Here is a 16,111-nt window from a genome sequence, read left to right on the forward strand (position 1 = left end):
TTTTAAAACTTCTGCATTTTCCTAGTCGCAACGATTCCGTGCAAAGTCACTGCCTGCCTCATCTTGTCCTGCCCACAGCCCAGCAGGCACCTTGTCAGCTTGGTAGGGGTCCTGGAGCCCTCAAGACAGAGAATGCCAGCGCAGTAAAGAGCTGTCGTGACTCCGAGAAACCACCCGATGTCAGAGCTTAGTGTTTGTGTGATGGATGTCGCTGTCCCCGCTGAGAAGATTTTGGCCACCGGGACGCGGTGGGTCTGCTGTCCCTCATGGATGTGGGGAACTCCCCATCTTGAGTCCCACGTCTGCTCTGAGCAGCTCAGGTTTGACCTCAAGGTCCAATGGAACATGCCAACACCCAGATCCAATGGCGACAGCTCCATGATGCCCATGGGGATGCATCTGCTCCCAGCACTACTCCATCCTCTTTGTGGAGCTCTGGCACAGTCCCTGGAGGTCTGCAGAGAGAGCAAACGAGCTCCATTAGCAAACAATTAAAAATCAACTTCAAATAAATTTATGGAATTTGGTCCTTTTCCCATGGTCCTCATCCCAATGGACTGATGTTTCATCAGCCTCCCACAGGGCACTCACAGCGCATGACAGTGTCTCTGATCTGCCTGAAGCTTTGCTCCTTCAGCGCCATGTAGATGTAGTAGATGTTCCGCAGCTCCCTGGGATAATCCTTGCGATCCACATCCTTCAGCACCGGGATGGTGCGTCCATTGGCCATCGGAGCCTCAGCCAAGGCCTGGTGCATCTGGTACCTGCACCAGGGGTCCTGCAGGAAGCCGGGGGTTATGAGCATGACCCAGCAGTGGCTGTTCTGCACGGCGTCACACAGCTCCGTCACCACCGCGCTTCCCGCCACCGCATCCCGCAGCTGGAGGAAGCAACGGAAGCTCTCAGGTTGGCCCTCCAGGTAGGACACCAGCTCCTCCACCAGCTCCACGTCCCCCTCGCTGTGGCAGATGCAGACATCGTAGCTCTTGTCCCACCGGGGACTGTCTGAGGCATTGATGTCCAGTGCTGACACGGGTGACAGGGAGATGGAGCTGGTGGCCAAGCTCGTGCCAGGAGAAGAGCTGGAGCTCTTGGCAGAAGATGAGGAGGAAGAAGGCGAGGATGAAGCAGAGTGGCTGGACTTGAGGCTTTCCACTGAGCTGGGCTTGGGCTTGTGCAGGAGCCGCCTAAACCAACCTGCAGAGTGAGGCCACAGTGAGTTCTGGGGGCTCAGCACCCCCCTGGACTTCCCAAGCACAGCATCATTCAATCTGTAGAATGCCCCCAGATGGAAAGGGATCTCACCTTGACCCCCAAAACCATCCTGGTCCCTAAAACCTGAGCTGCCACCAACACCTGAATGCTGTGGCATCATTGCCCATTGGTACCCTGGTGTTCTGTTGGGGAGGGGATGCCGTGAGGGAGGGGACAGAGCCAGAGGGTTTATTCTTAGACTCACTAGCCATAATGGGCAGCACACTGGTCAGCCACCGATTGCCAGCAGGACACCTTTCCTGAGAGCAGAAAAGAGGGATAAAAAACTGAGAGCAAGAACCACTTCATAGCAGGTCTCAGCCCCTGTGTGGTCTCAGTGTGGTCTGTTCCAGGGACCTGCACCTCTGGGGTGCTCTCTTACAGCCCCAAAATCACTCCCAGCAGGGTTTTCTGCATCTGCCTCCCCAAAATGTTCTGGGAAGGAACATTTACCTGTTACTGGCACTTTCCACTGGAGATACACACCTGCAGCAAGCGAGGCCGAGAGACAATGGGGAGATGAAACCCTCATTCCCATCCGTGGGAAAAGGATCCTGTGGAGAAGTGGGAATCAGCTGGGATCGCCAGGGATGGACTGGGTGCTGGCAAAACAAAGGCAGTGTGGGTGGTGCCCAGAGCGGTGCATCCTTGGTGCTGCCTGCTTTGGCATTCCTGTCTGCTCCCTACCATCCCATGCCCCCACATCACGCTTCCAACACAGTTTAGGGTGCCCAGACACTCCCTGTGGACACCCAGGAGCAGCAACACCGGAAACAGCTGCTGTTTTCCACTGCTGGCATCACCCCTTCCGAAATGAAACACCCCAAGTCATGCTGAAGCCTCTCCCCTACTCCAAACACAGGACTGCAGGAAATGCCAGCAAAACCCCAGCACGCCCACGGAAACCACAGTGCCCAAGGGTCACCACTTAGTGACAGCCAAAAGCTCAAGTGTGACTGAACAATGAGCAGTGGAGGGGAAAGTTGGAGGGATGCTTACCTGGAATGCAGGAGTCTGGCAGCGGAGCAGGGAAGGGGATGCATCAGCCCCTGGGTTTGGCAAAGAAAGATCTTCTGGGATTATCTGGGTGGAAAAGGACAGGTAGAATGTGGTATGTTCACTGTGCAGTCTAACGGGATCTGCAGTGAATGGCGAGGCTGATCCATCCTTGCAGCTTCCACATCCAGGAGCGGTTCCCAGTGAAGCTGCCTTGGGGTGGAAATGAGGGCAGGAGCACCCACCTACCTGCCTCCCCAGGGACAGAGTGGAGGAGCTCCCTGAACACCCAGGTGCCCGCAGCTGGGGAATGTGAAAGCACAGGCTGGGTAAATGGGCCGGGACAGCAGGAGGGGAAGCCAAGCCCTCCCAAGGGCCTCCTCCCACATCCGCCACATGCCGTCACTGTCTGGGTGTCAGAGCGCCCAGCCCTCAGATCTATTTTCCCTCCCTGGTTTCCTGACTAAATACAGACAGGTCCATGTCTGCCACTCACGCTTATTTTAACGAGTTACTTTTACCAAACAAATCATTTTTTCACCCCAAAATCCCCCGTTTTTCTCCCTTCCCTAGTCTCATTCCCCTGGTGCTGCTGGTGGTGGCCAACAACTGATGCTGCCTGCATCTCCTCATCATCCTCAACGCCCCCCAAAGCCTGGCAGTTCCTCCTCTGTGAGAGATGAGCTCCAGGTGAGTCCTGGTTCCATCTGCCAGGAGTCTGGGGGGTCTCCAGGGCCTGCATGCCCATCCAGCTCCCTGACAGGCTGTTCCTAGCACGGAAGATTTCCCCATCTCTCCCCTGTCTAGGGGACAATGCCGGGACCTTTGATGTGGACACTGAACCCTCCATCTCCACTGCTGCAGTGTCACTGTGGCCAAGCTGGTGGCCCAGCAGAGTGTGGAGGTGATCCAGGAGCTGTCCCACACCCCGTGTGACACCAGGAGATGGGGGCCTGGGGGTCTAGCCCTGGTGCTGAATGTGTCCCTCCTTCTCCCACCCGAGTCCTCACCCTGGATAACAGCAAAGCCCCCTGACCTGGGATCCCCAGAGAAGCTGGCCCTGGCACTCACATGGGAGCCTCTCCAGAGTGAGCCCAGGGGAGTCCAGAGTACAAAGCCGGGTCAGCATCTCCCTGACTGTTAACCCTGAAGCAGAGCGGTGGCCATCACACTCCCACTGAACCACAGCTCCAACTGTGGGGTCCCCAACCTGCAGGAGCTGAGCCAGGACCCACCAAGGTGGGTCCTCACCTCTATCCCAGCAGGGAGAATCACAGAATCCCAGAATAGTTTGGGTTGGAAGGGATCTTAAAGATCATCTTGTTCCAAGTCCCTGCCACAAGCAGGGACACCTTCCAGTAGTCCAGGTTGCTCCAAGCACTGGCCTTTGAAGGCCTGGCCTTGGCAGATGGCTGTGCTCACCTAACTCACCGTGTTCACGGAGAGGGCAGTCCCTGCCTAGTGCCCATCACTCCAGTTTCAGGACTGCTGCACCTGCCCCCAAAACACAACCCCAGTGTTCCCCATCTGCTTGCAAGTTGACTGGGACAAGAACCCCCACACCTCCATGCCTGAAGGGAAATATTTTCCTGAGGGAAAAGTCCCATGTCCTCTGACCCCCCCCATTTAACCCCAACACCCCATGCCAAGGGTGGTCAAGACACCCTTTCATCAATGCCACCGTGCCCCAGGGCTGAATCCACTTCTTGTTCAGCACACTGCTGTTTGCTTCCTCACCCCCAGGGACCTTTGAGTCTCCTGGGAAGGAGGGATGAAGGTCAGGAGATCCCCCAACACCCACCAGCACCTGTCAGGCTTTGGGGAACCCCATGCCCACACCACCGTGTCCCACAGGTCTTTAAAGAGCTCCAGTTGGACACTAAATGTTCCCTCCATACCACCACCTGGCTGTGGCTTCCACAGCTATTTCCTTGTCTACTCACCCACCACCTTCAGCAAAACTAGGGCACAGTAGCACGAAACACAAAACCATGTGAAATGGGGGGTGCTCCCTGATGGCTTTTCCCCCTTGCCATAAACACCTCCCCATCCCCGAGGATTTCACCAGCCAGTCCATCTCTGAGCCCTGGGAGGCACCTTGGGGGTGCAGGAGCCGGCAGGATCCTCCTGCAGGGCTCTCAGCCCACCCTCAAACACGGTGCTGAAGGCAAGGAACCTGGGAAGCCTGTGCCCAAAAATGCAATGAATTCTCTGAGAGACACTGGGCTCCTCCCCACCTCCTGCCACCACCTCGGCTTCCTTTCTCTCCACCAAGCAGGGGACACCAGCTGGCCTCTTGGTGGCCAAATCCCAAAGAAAAAAGCCCAAGGCTGAGTGGTGCTGAGCCCCACAGCGACCCACAGACTACCACCAGTCACGGGCCCAGCACCACTCAGCCCACTGGGACCTATTTTGCATTAGTCCCTGCCCTGGCGCTGCTGCCACCACCCCAAAAATCAACTCCTCACCCGAGGACAGGATCCAGAGGAGGGGGAGTCACTTGCCTGTGTGAGTCACCTGGAAACCGCGGAGCCGCCCCAGAGAGGGAACCTGAGCAAGGGTGAACCCACAAACCCTAGACCCCAAGAGGCAGCACCCTCTGGATCGACTTCCACCCTACCTCAGCAACAATATAATCATTATTAAAGGAGTAACTAAGCAGGCACAGCTCTATTCACAACGTGCCTTGACCCAGCAGCAGCAGCACCACGCTGAAATCCCTGCAGCAGGAGTTTCAGGCTGGTCATCACCAGGAGCCTGTGGTCTACAGGATTGCCTGTGGAATTAAGAAAAGGGGAAGACCAGGTGCTGCAAGGCAAGGCCAAGGTGGTTCTGGCGAGAAAATAAGGCTATTTTTGTCCCTAAAAGCATCATGAATATTTCATTGACGGTGCCAGTACAAAACAGCGTGCAGTTCCCCAGAAAAGACAGAATAGTTTTTCTCCTGGAAAGCTCTAAGTGCACCCAAATTCTGCCACACATATGCTTGAAGGCATCACAGCGGCCGCCCAGGCCCAGGCACTGCATGTACCTCATAGGGCTGGAGAAGCGGTGACCCATACACGAACGCAGGCAGCGGCAGCTGGCGGAGAAGAGACCCCTGAGGGGTGTGAGGGCACGGGGACACGGCCGGGCCCGGCGCGGCCGCAGCTCGGGCACAGGAACCGCTCGACGCCGCCTCCCAGCCCGCCGCTACGCCACGCCTGCGCCTGCGCGTTTTATAGCTCCGCAAAGCGCCGCGAGAGCATCGCCGCGTTCCCACGCCTGGCCCCGCCTCTTCCGCTGGCGGCCAATGACAGGGCGGGGAGGGAGGGGGCGGGGTCATCTCGCCGCGCGGGGCGGGGCGGGGCCGGGCGCGAGGCGGCTGCGCGCGGCGCGGCGGCGTCTCCTCAATGGGGCCGCGCGCGCGGCGCCAGGTGCGTGCGGGGCGCGCGGGGGCGGGGGGCGGGCAGGGCGCGGTTGCCATGGAGACGGCGGGGGGGAAGCTGTTGCCATAGCGACGGGGACCGCCATAATGGGGGGGGGTCCCATGGCCGCCGGCCTGAGGGGACGGAGCGGCCTGAGGGGAGCGAAGGAGACCGGCGGGGCCGGGGGTGAGCCGGGGGGCCGGGAAACCTCAGGCGGCGGCGGGCGGCCCGGCTGTGACTCGCCCCGCCGCGCCAAAGCCCTCTATAAAAGCTCGTTTTTATTGAGGGTTCCCCTGGTGTCCTCCCCGCCTGCTGAGTCCCCGTGTTGTTGCTTTTCCCGCAGGTTTAGCGAGGAGGGCATAACGGAGAGGACAGGTAAGGGCTCGACTAACCCCGAAGGTGTCACCCCCCCCCCCCCCCCGCTTCCCTTTCCAGAGTCAGTCCTGGGAAGCCAGCGTGCTTCTGTGGGAGTCTGTGGGATACAGAGCTCAGCCAGGCTTTGCTGTGTCACTCCCTCTCCTTGTTCGTGGAGCCATTGGGAAGCACGTGGAGAATCACAGCGTTGAATAAAAACCTCTGGTGTGTTTTGACTCACATCCAAGGAGGCTGAATCCCGTGTTTTTGTGGCTTGGACAGGAGCAGGGCTTGTCCTCGGTCCCATTGTCCCTGGAGCCTGTGTGTTCCTAGGATGGTTTTGATCCAGCTCCAGTGTAGCTTCCACATGGAAGGGTAGGCTTGGGAGGTGGCCAGGGACAGCTCAGCTTTTGGCTGAAACACAGTGGCTTTTAAACTATCTTATCCCAACACCTTGAAGTCGCTGAACTGAAAAAGAAGCTGGGAATCCAGCATCCCTGGGAGTCCAGCATCCTTGGGAATCCAGCATCCTTGGATCCTGGGAATCCATTACATCCCTGCTGGTGGCAGTGCTCAGCACTCAAAGAAGCTAAAAATAATGGATGAGCAGTATGTTTGTACTTGTTTCTTTCTGGAATTTGTGGAGGCTCTTCGGGAGGAGCCCATCTTCCAGCACGGAGCTGGATCACTTGGCTTCAATTTTAAACATCCAGGTGTAGCTTTAGTTGTGTGTTGGGTGCTGAGCATGGAGATGGTGTCAGCAGCAACTTCTCCTTGACTTGGGGAAGAAAAATGTTCCATTAATTCCCCATTTTGGTTCTGCAGGTTGGACTCTGGTGTTGCCTGTGTGGCGTGGTCGTGTTTTGTAGAGCTGCAGGGAGTTTTTTGTAAATACACACCCTGTGTGAACCTCGGCCTTCATTTGACACACCTGGTGTTCAGGTGTTTGCTTTTACCTGAGATACACCTTCATATTTCCAACATTTCTGCAGCTGGATATGTCTGTGTCACACAGGGAGTTGCTGTGGTTGGGTTTATCCAGCCAGTTTTGGTGACTTGGGCACAGTTTAAAGCTGAAGTCTGGAAGGCTTTAGGATGAATTAAGGGATTTCTGTGGTGTGGAGAGAGAAAGAGAATGCAACGATCTCACACAGGCAGCCTCTTAGTATCCTTGATAAAAGTGGTGGGAACAAGGCTGGGATGGGGCAGCTGAGCCAGGAATCCATGGAGTGTTGTGTTTACAGTCTTCAACTCCCTGTAGTCCAAATAGCTGGAAAGTTCCCAATGTCTGATGAAGGCTGGAGAGACACTTCTTATCTTGTAAGTGCCTGTGTCTCCCTCTCCTCCATGGCACCTGTGTTCCCACGGGGAGCCTGCAGTACCTGGTGTGGTTTTTTCCCCCATGGCAGTGTCATGCTCTGAGGTAATTCCACTTAATTTTGGCTACCTCAGCTGTGTCAGTGTGATCCATCCCCCTGGGGAGCAGAGCTTCTTTCCAGGACTAAAAACCAGAGGTTACTATTTCTTGGCTGAATCCCCTTGAATTCTTTTTAAGACCAGTAATAACTTTTTTGGAACTAGGCTGTATTTATAATGGGGGGTTTTGTTCCTTTATGGCTCTCTGCACTAAATAATAGACCTGAAGGCTGATGGTCATTATATGAGAAAACCTTACAAGGTGATTATAATTCCAAAAGGTGTTTCATCCTAAGTTTAAAATTACTTTTGAAATGTCATTTAGAGGCACTTAAAATTGATTTGATGGCTCCATTCCTGCTGTTAATAGCATGGGAATGTGCAGGGTGAGTGAGATGGGAGCAGTGCTGAGGCAGGTGGAAGCAAACAGGGGAGCTCTTAGGTGGGAGTTTACAAACAGCCTCGGTATTCAAAGCTCAGCTGATGATTCACAATGCAAAGATAATATAAGCTTAAATTATATCCAGTTTAGAAAGTGAGGAAGAATTTACCTTCGGCTGTAGCTCTGCTGCTGCACAGGGGCCAAGGGCAGACGAGCAGGAGCTCAAACTTCCTCTGAAACACTCCAGTTATCTATTGTTAGTCCCTAGCTCGTCTAAAGCACCTTTGCACCACTACATAAAGTCTGGCTGGCTTTGTGAAAGCAGCCTGTCCTGCCAGAAAAAAATCAGCTAATCCAAAAGGGGAGATGGGAGCCTCCTGGGAAGGAAAGAGAGGGGATTTTCCCCCCTTTTTCCTGACTCTGCTTGGCTGCACTCACTCACCGGGGATTTGATGGTGAATCTGACAGATCCTGGGTCCAGCAGGTCCTGCTGTCTTCCTGAGAGGCCCTGCTTTGGTCTTTGGAGATTTAACCCCCCAAAACAGTTCACCGTGAGGCCTGACAGGTTGCAGGTGTTCAGGGCTGATGAGACTGCAGAGGTTCATTGTCAGAACAGCATTGAAGGGCTCCTGGGCTCAGTGTGGGTTGGAAAAATACAGGGTAAAATGTTCACAAGACTGTGTGATGGAGGAGCCCTGCCTGGCATGCAGAGTGGGGAAAACCAGGAGATTCCTCACTTGCTAAAGTCCTTTGACACTTCTATCCAAAATCTGGGCCCTACAGTAAGATAAAAAGGTGATTATTTGAAGTGATGAGCAGCACGTGTTCAGTAACGTTTCAGGAGGTAGGTGGTGAAAACAAGCTCTCTGAGGCGGTCTGCTGTTGTTACAATGATTTATTATTGAGCAACCTGGTGTGGTGGAAAGTGTCCCTGCCCATGGCAGGGGGGTGGAACGACACGAGCTTTGAGGTTCTGTCCAACCCAAACCATTCCTTAATGCCATTGTATAAAGTTTTCCGAAGGGGGCAGAAGGTAAAGGCTGCACACAGGGTGTATCTGAGCGTCTGACAGTGTCACTTTGCCCTGCTCTCATCATCCAGCACTGAAAGGTGGTGGTTTCCTAGAATACTGGCTGATTTCTCACATGATCCATGCCAACACTTGCAGCAGAGCCGAGGTGTCCTACCTGGAGGGACCTGCCCATTGTCTCCTGCTCTGCTGCCGGGGAGCAATAACAAACCCTCAGATCTCCCTGAGATGGAAAAACCTGCAAAAGCTCTGTGATTTTGAGTCAGCAGCTCTTCCTCAGCATTTCCTCTGGCCAAAAGCCCTTGTCTAACAGAGTTTTTGCTGGACTCTTCATTACAATTGGCAAGGAAAAAGCAGAGGAGGTCGAACAGTTGTGTTCATTTTCATTCCCTTTTCATAGACTTATTTGGGAGAAGCAGAGTGGGAGAGGACTGTGTGCTGGCAGAGCTTTTGTATTTTATGTCACAGGCTGTTGAAAGAGTTCTCAAACTGCACTTCCTTTCCGTGGGCTCTAAGGTCATTTCCCAGTGCTTGCAGACGCATGGCGGGCTGGGAAACCCTTCTCTCATCACCGGGGAATGAAATGCTTTCCGTGACTTTTTGGAGCCAACAAAAATCTCTTTGTCTTCTCTTCCCTCCCACTGTTTCCCAAGCAGCAAGTTCGCTACAGGCCTTGTTGGGAAGCGGGGAGTGCTGCTCCAAGATCCAGGCTCTCTGGGAAAACAAGCGGCTGAGGTGAAACGAAGGGTCTGACAAAGTGTGTTTTGCTGAAGCAATCACACCTGGGCAAAACAGCCAAGGATTTTATGATAAAAGAGGTTAAGGAGGTGGATGAGACTGTGGAGCAAAGTTCAGAGACAAAAACATGCAATTCTCAGCCCAGAGGTGATCTTGGAATGATAACAAACCTGGGATTTATCCACCTGTGCAAAGCTGGTTCTGTAAAACCTTGTTGTCCCAAGTGGTGTTGTCCATGTGCAGTGACTTCGCTTGTGGTGATTTGTCTACTGTAGAAACTGGATGGCTTCTACGGTGAGCCTGGGCAAGGAAACATTATTGGAAGATGGAATGCCACCTGCAAAAAAGCCCAGGTAAATTTAATTATACTCCATTGAATTTGTTCTAACAAGAGCCTTTTCCTTGCCTCACATTGTTCTTTAAGGATCGTGACCCCTGGCGACCAAAGCTGTTTGGCTTCTGGATCCCAGAACCGTGCACGGGCTTCTGGCCATGTCCTGGGCTTTCCTGCTGTTTGTGCAACAAATGCCTTCACACCCTGAGTGTGCTTTTTGGGGGTTTTAACCCTCAGCCAGGGGATGGGGTCACTCTCAAAGCTGTATTTTACTGTCCTGTCTCCATGGTCCTGTTCACTCGCAGACACGGTGGTTGTGTTTCTTCACTTGAGTTGGATTCTCAAATTAGTACGATTGAACTGCATGTAAAGGCTAAATAATTCACTCTGAGGCTGCCTGTGCTTAGAAAGGTGGTCTTACAGTTCTGTGAGGGGGGGCCTGACTGGTGGATAATTCTATCCATTGGAGACTCTGGCTGCTGCAGGCTCAAAAGTTCTTGTGAACAAGCAGCTAAATCATCTGTGGGGTTGTCTCCCACTTATTTGATTCATTTGCAAGTTCTGGAGGGCTGCAGGATAGTTCTGTGTGGTCTCGAGGTTGATCAGTGACCCTGGAATGTGCAGAAAAGACACTGGGAGATGATTTTTTTCCTTGCTCAGGATATCAGGGTAGAAACAAGTGCATTTATCAGCAGGGATAGAATGCCTCTTTCAGGCATGCAGGACATTAAGACATTAAGACGTTAATATTTGTTATTATTTTGGATTTCAGTCCCTGTATTTCCAATAGTGTTTTTATACTAGCTCATTAGCATGAATACTAATTTATTCCTCACACAAGGCTTGCAGTCCTCAATTTAAACCCTGTTTATCAGCAGTAACAGTGAAGCCCTCCTCGAGGAAAGGGTTAACAAGTCTGTTTTCGTAGGCAGGAGCTGAGGGAAGGCACAGCTCCATCTGTGTGGTGTTGGTTTCCTCTCCCCTTCTCACTAAATATCACGTGTTTGCTGATAAAGCCCATTTCTTCCACACAAGCTGCTTCCCTGGGCTGCTGCTCCAATCCTGGGAAGCTGCAGCAGGTCCTTGCTGCAGAAAGCTGCTGGACACCAAGCAAGGCAAGAAGCAGCACATCTGCTTAATAAATGATAAAGGTCACTTTTAAAAGCACTATGCAGGTGTAAAGGCAGGAAAATAGAGCGGAGGGGAGGAGGAATAAGGAGAATACAGCCCTGCAGCCCCTTCATGTGACTCTGTATCATCTGGGATATTCCTAAAGATTGGCCTGGAGCATCCTGCTGAAATTGCAGGCATGACAGGGAAGGGATTGAGCTGAGGGGCTTCTCAGCAAACTGGGGCTGGGCCCCTCCAGGACAGAGCTAGGAGGAAGCCTTCCCTTGCTTTTCTCTGTGCTGGGATAAATGGAGCTGTTGTCTCCAGGCCCCTGTTCTGCACCTGGTTTAAACCAGGTCACATTTCTGACCTGCATGGGATCTGACCCATGTTTTGTCTCGGGATGTAGAGCATGTGTGTGTGTCTCATTCTCTAGCCCTCACCACACCTTTCCCATGCCCTCCAGCCTTCCAGGTAACTTTTATTTATAGACTTCCCTTATTCCAGATTTTTAGTGGATTAGCTTTGCTGCAGAAGCACCCCAGGGCATCATTGACTTCCCCAGTAACCGTCCTGGTAATAGATTTGATTCCCAAAAATGCTGTAATTACGGACCTTGTATTGGGAGCATTTGTGCTGCTGATCCATGCAGCTGCCTGCTGTCTTTTAAGGATACCAAGCTGCTCCTCTCATGCTCTGTTTATCAGAGAGCCCCAATGGATATTTGATTCAAAATTCAGGCACAGGGTACCTCCATCTCCCTCAGTTTGCATGTGCCAGACACCCTTCCACTCGTGGTGGTACCAGCTGTGCTCCTTTCTCCTTTTGCAGGAAGCTGTTGCCAAGCCTCAAAACCAAGAAGCCTCGGGAACTTGTTTTGGTGATTGGGACAGGAATTAGTGCTGCAGTTGCTCCCCAGGTCCCAGCACTGAAGTCCTGGAAGGGGCTGATTCAAGCCCTTCTGGATGCTGCTATTGACTTTGATCTCCTGGAAGATGAAGAGAGCAAAAGGTTCCAGAAATGTCTTCATGAAGACAAGAACCTGGTTCATGTTGCCCATGACCTTATTCAGAAGCTGTCTCCGGTCAGTGTGCTTGTACCTGCCCTGAGTGTAGGATTTGGCTTTTGGAAATAGCCAGATTTGGTTCTCCAGCAATGGTGCCCCCACCCCAACCATTCCTCTATGTACAAGGAGCCCCAATGCAGTTACTGTGCCAGGTGCCTGAGAGATAACCCTGCTGCAGATGTGGGGTTTGGGTGTTTCACCTGGACCAAGATGATTAGAGGGATGGAGCACCTTCCTGTGAGAAAAGGCTGAGAGAACTGGGATTGTTAAACCTGGAGAAGAAGGCTTCAGGGCTGACCTAATTGTGGCCTTCCAGTACCTGAAGGGAGCTGACAAGAAAGGTGGAGAGAGACTGTGGACAAGGGTCTGGAGTGACAGGACAAGGAGGAATGGCTTCCTACTGCCAGGGGGCAGGGTTACATGGGATATTGGGAAGAAATACTTCCTTGTGAGGGTGAGGACATTGCCCAGAGAAGCTATGGCTGCCCCATCCCTGGGAGTGTTCCAGGCCAGGCTGGAAGGGTTTGGAGCAACCTGGGATAGTGAAAGGTGTCCCTGCCCATGGCACAGAGTGGGATGTGATGGCACAGAGTGGGCTCTAAGGTCCTTCCCAACCCAATCCAGTCTGGGATTCTGTGATCCCATGACTGTGGTGAAGGAGAGCACCCACAGTAGTGCAGCCAGGGCTCTGTGTTTGCCCTGCAAGGACCCAGAGCTTTGCAGGGTATTGGGGAAACGTGGGTAGTTTTCATGGAGTCATTTGGCATGAGGTGTTAAGGGGCTGGGCTCTGATCTCAATCTGTCTCCCCTTCTCAGCGCACAAGCAACGTTCGCTCAACCTTTTTCAAGGACTGTTTATACGAGGTATTTGATGACCTGGAATCCAAAATGGAAGATTCTGGGAAGCAGCTGCTTCAGTCTGTGCTTCACCTGATGGAAAACGGGGCCCTTGTGTTAACCACAAACTTTGATAACCTGCTGGAGCTGTATGCAGCACACCAGGGGAAGCACCTTGAGTCTCTTGACCTGACTGATGAAAAGAAGGTAAAGGATGATTATTTCTTTTGTCAGGGACTGTAGGGTGCAGGATGTGGTTTCATGCTGCCTGAGGACATTGTACTGATTGTAGTGGTTTAAGTGGTGGCAGACAAGCTGCAGGCAGAGGCTCGGACTGTCCAGGGCAGCAAGCAGAGGAATGAGGGAACACTCCTTTCTGGAACACTGGTTTGCTGGCTGCCATCCAGTGCTCAGGAGGAGTCCTTAAGTCTGCTATTCCTTTGATCTCTGTCCTTGAAACTTCTGGCTTGGTCTCGCTTCCACATAAGGCTCGGGTTGATGTTTCTAACTAATATGGGAAACTCCACACAAGATGCAAAGCTGAACTTTTTATAAGGTGCTGCAAAGTGCTTTTTTGTGGTGGGCATTCAGGGCTGCAGCCTTTGAGGCTCCCCTCTTGTCCCATGTCCTGTGCCTTCAATGGCTGGAATGGCTCCTCCTGCTGCACTCTCAGAGCTAGTCTCTTCATGCAAACATCCCTCCCCCTGCCCCAGTCAGGCTGTGAAACTCTGAGTTCTTTGCACCTGCCTACCTCATCTCTCCATCGTGGGTTTTACTGGTGGGGAGCATCTCATCCTTCTGTTTGCAGGTTAAACACCCCCAGTGTGTGTGTCCTGTGCAGTCCTTGCTCTCTTTTCATTCTCATTTCTGTGCTTCACGTTTCCTGTGTGACCTCTTAATCTACATGGCTGGAAGTACTTAAAGTGTTACAAATAAGCATTCTAATTATTGCAAGCTTAAACGAGCTGAGGTCTGCAGGAGTAAACCGAGAGCCTCGGAAGCAGCTGTCTGAAATGGAGGTCAGCTCAGCTGCTGACTCTCTCAGAGCCAGTAGGGGCCACAAAATAAAACCTGGTAGGTTTGAGAAACATGCTGACACAGGATTCGCAGTTTTTTCCCCTTTTTCTGGTCCATCTTGCATTTTGATTCAGTCTTCTCATCACATTCACCAGTCAGCTAAAGTGTTGACCCAAACAAGCCACAGGCTGTGGCTGCAAGCCATGGTGTAGAGGCTGATGGAGGAGACAAGATGAGGAGAAAGGATGAAGCAGCCCTTTTGGAACGCTTCCCCACACTGTTACATTTAGCAGTGCTGCAGTAGCCGATGTGACACACTCACCGATGTCGCTGCGGGTTTGTGTTGTGCAGGTGCTGGAGTGGGCACAGGAGAAGAGGAAGCTCAGTGTCCTGCACATCCACGGCGTCTACACCAACCCCAGCGGCATCGTCCTGCACCCGGCCGGCTACCAGAACGTGCTGCGCAACACCGAGGTCATGGTGAGCCACGTGCAGCTGCAGCTCCCACTGGGGCCAGCCGGGCATAGGCTCAGCTGAGTTTAGACCGGCTTCACAGAGGGTGGGGGAGAATTAATTAGGAATGGAAAACAGGAGGGGTGAATTCCCATGCCTGCTAAGGTGGTGGAACTCTTCCCACACCTGCTAAAGGATGGCATTGGTGTAGAACCTCCCCAGGGATAGGGCAGGTGCTGTCTCTTGTGAGGATGAAGCTCACCTTGACCAAGAACATCTTTCCCTTTCTTAAAGCGAGAGATTCAGAAGCTGTATGAAAATAAGTCCTTCCTCTTCTTGGGCTGTGGTTGGACAGTTGATGACACCACGTTTCAGGCCCTGTTTTTAGAGGCTGTCAAGCACAAATCAGACCTGGAACACTTCATGCTGGTGCGGAGGGGGGATGTGGATGAGTTCAAGAAGCTGCGCGAGAACATGCTGGACAAAGGGATCAAAGTGATTTCCTACGGGGACGAATACGCTGACTTGCCCGAGTACTTCGAGCGGCTGACGAGCGAGATTGCCATGCGGGGCCGCACAGGTACGGGGCCAGGGGCTGGGGGACCCTTGGCTGTCACCATGCAGAGCAGACACGGTTAGCAGCCCCTGTTCTCCATGCTCTATAGAGATTCCTGAAGCCTTTTTTTATAAAAAAGCAAACGTGTCTTTAAGCGTAGCTGGATTTGTGGGTTATTTTTCTGAAATCACTATGTTTTAACAGTTTAAACGGCTGTGCTGTCTCCCACGCCTGCAAACTTTGTTCTTCATGTGCAGCTGTTTGTTCCCTTTTTAGAGAAGGGGTATATAGTCTCACTGACCCTTGTGCTGCTCAGCCTGAGCCAATGCTTTTATACAAGAGGTACCACTAATAAATCGTAAAAATGGGGGAAGTGGGTTCACTGGCCAGAGGCTCGCTGGCAGGTATTCTGAGGGTTAACCCCGCCAGGAAAGCCTGTGTGAAACCCCCACATGGGCAGCTGGCGCTCCACCTGACACTGGTCTCTGCTCTGCCCCAGGTGTGCCCAAGGAGGGGCAGCAGCTGAATGGCTCTGCAGCTGCCCACACTGAGGTAAAAGGTAAGGAAGGCTCTCTGGAGGCTTCACCCTGTGTTGCTCCCTGGAGTCGCAGGCAGGTTTTCAGTCTCTGCTTCCACGCAGGATGCAGCCCCTGAGCCTCAGCCCTGCCCAGGCCCTGAGCCGTGGCAGGGGCTCCTGGGACAGGCCCAAGCCAGGCCAGCAGCCCTCAGGGAGGCCGGAGCCCACCACTGTCCCACTGCTGTCCAGCACCGAGCCAGGACCCTTCCGGCAGGGAGGAGGCCAGGACAGCGCCGCCAGGATGAACACCTGGTCTAACATAGTCATTGTGGTTTTACTGGGGCTGCATGTGCCTGCGGAGCGCAGTGTCCCCGAGGGAGCTGCAGCCTCCTCTAACTTCATACCTAGTGCTTTTATATTCTGTATTTCAATTAAAAAATGAAACTTGAGCTTTTTTTTTTTTTTACTGGAAGCTCTAGTTTTCTAGTCCTGTCTTTTTACTGTACAGTATTTTGTATGTTGAAGTTGTATTAAAGGCCTGCTCACTGAACTTTGGCTGCTCTATCATTTAAAGGCCCTTTCACACCTCACATTGGGGGGAGTTCATCTCCCCCAAACCCAGTAGGAAACAGGTCCTGGCTGGA

General features: G+C 52.9%; 2 protein-coding genes across 9 annotated transcripts; one reads left to right on the forward strand and one right to left on the reverse strand.

Moving 5' to 3' along the window:
* Positions 1-364: 364 nt before the first annotated feature.
* Positions 365-5,438, reverse strand: TIRAP (TIR domain containing adaptor protein). 8 transcript variants are annotated; one of them, XM_066203333.1, is made up of 5 exons: positions 5,282-5,438; positions 2,254-2,337; positions 1,741-1,808; positions 592-1,197; positions 365-455 (listed from the first exon to the last, which is right to left on the reverse strand). In XM_066203333.1, exons 2-5 carry the CDS (start codon positions 2,295-2,297, stop codon positions 412-414), a joined length of 762 nt encoding a protein of 253 aa, XP_066059430.1. In that variant the 5' UTR covers positions 2,298-2,337; positions 5,282-5,438; the 3' UTR covers positions 365-411. The 8 variants fall into 8 exon arrangements, with proteins under 8 accessions (XP_066059430.1, XP_066059433.1, XP_066059436.1 ...); XM_066203336.1 differs by lacking the exon at positions 5,282-5,438 and adding an exon at positions 2,500-3,174; XM_066203339.1 differs by lacking the exon at positions 5,282-5,438 and adding an exon at positions 1,460-1,514 and having other exon boundaries at positions 1,741-1,856; positions 2,254-3,169.
* Positions 5,439-5,590: 152 nt separating this feature from the next.
* FAM118B (family with sequence similarity 118 member B) lies at positions 5,591-16,017 on the forward strand. Its single transcript, XM_066203366.1, is given in 11 exon segments — positions 5,591-5,666; positions 6,001-6,032; positions 9,496-9,574; positions 9,853-9,930; positions 11,853-12,105; positions 12,904-13,131; positions 14,293-14,421; positions 14,689-14,974; positions 15,450-15,524; positions 15,527-15,763; positions 15,766-16,017. Coding segments are annotated over 8 exon segments (1,299 nt in total). The 5' UTR covers positions 5,591-5,666; positions 6,001-6,032; positions 9,496-9,574; positions 9,853-9,859; the 3' UTR covers positions 15,786-16,017.
* The last annotated feature ends 94 nt before the right edge of the window (positions 16,018-16,111 follow it).

The sequence above is a fragment of the Chamaea fasciata genome, unplaced genomic scaffold, assembly GCF_029207755.1.
Source record: "Chamaea fasciata isolate MVZ Bird 193981 ecotype frontalis unplaced genomic scaffold, bChaFas1.0.hap1 SCAF_24, whole genome shotgun sequence".
NCBI classification, from domain to species: Eukaryota; Metazoa; Chordata; class Aves; order Passeriformes; family Sylviidae; genus Chamaea; species Chamaea fasciata.

What these genes read in the sequence shown, in the direction of transcription:
- TIRAP (XM_066203332.1), bottom strand. Translation starts at nt 1,375, where the DNA reads ATGATGCCACAGCATTCAGGTGTTGGTGGCAGCTCAGGTTTTAGGGAC. An exon ending in CAGAGACACTGTCATGCGCT is followed by an intron (nt 456 to 591) that starts GTGAGTGCCCTG and finishes CTCTCTCTGCAG; the next exon opens with ACCTCCAGGGACTGTGCCAG.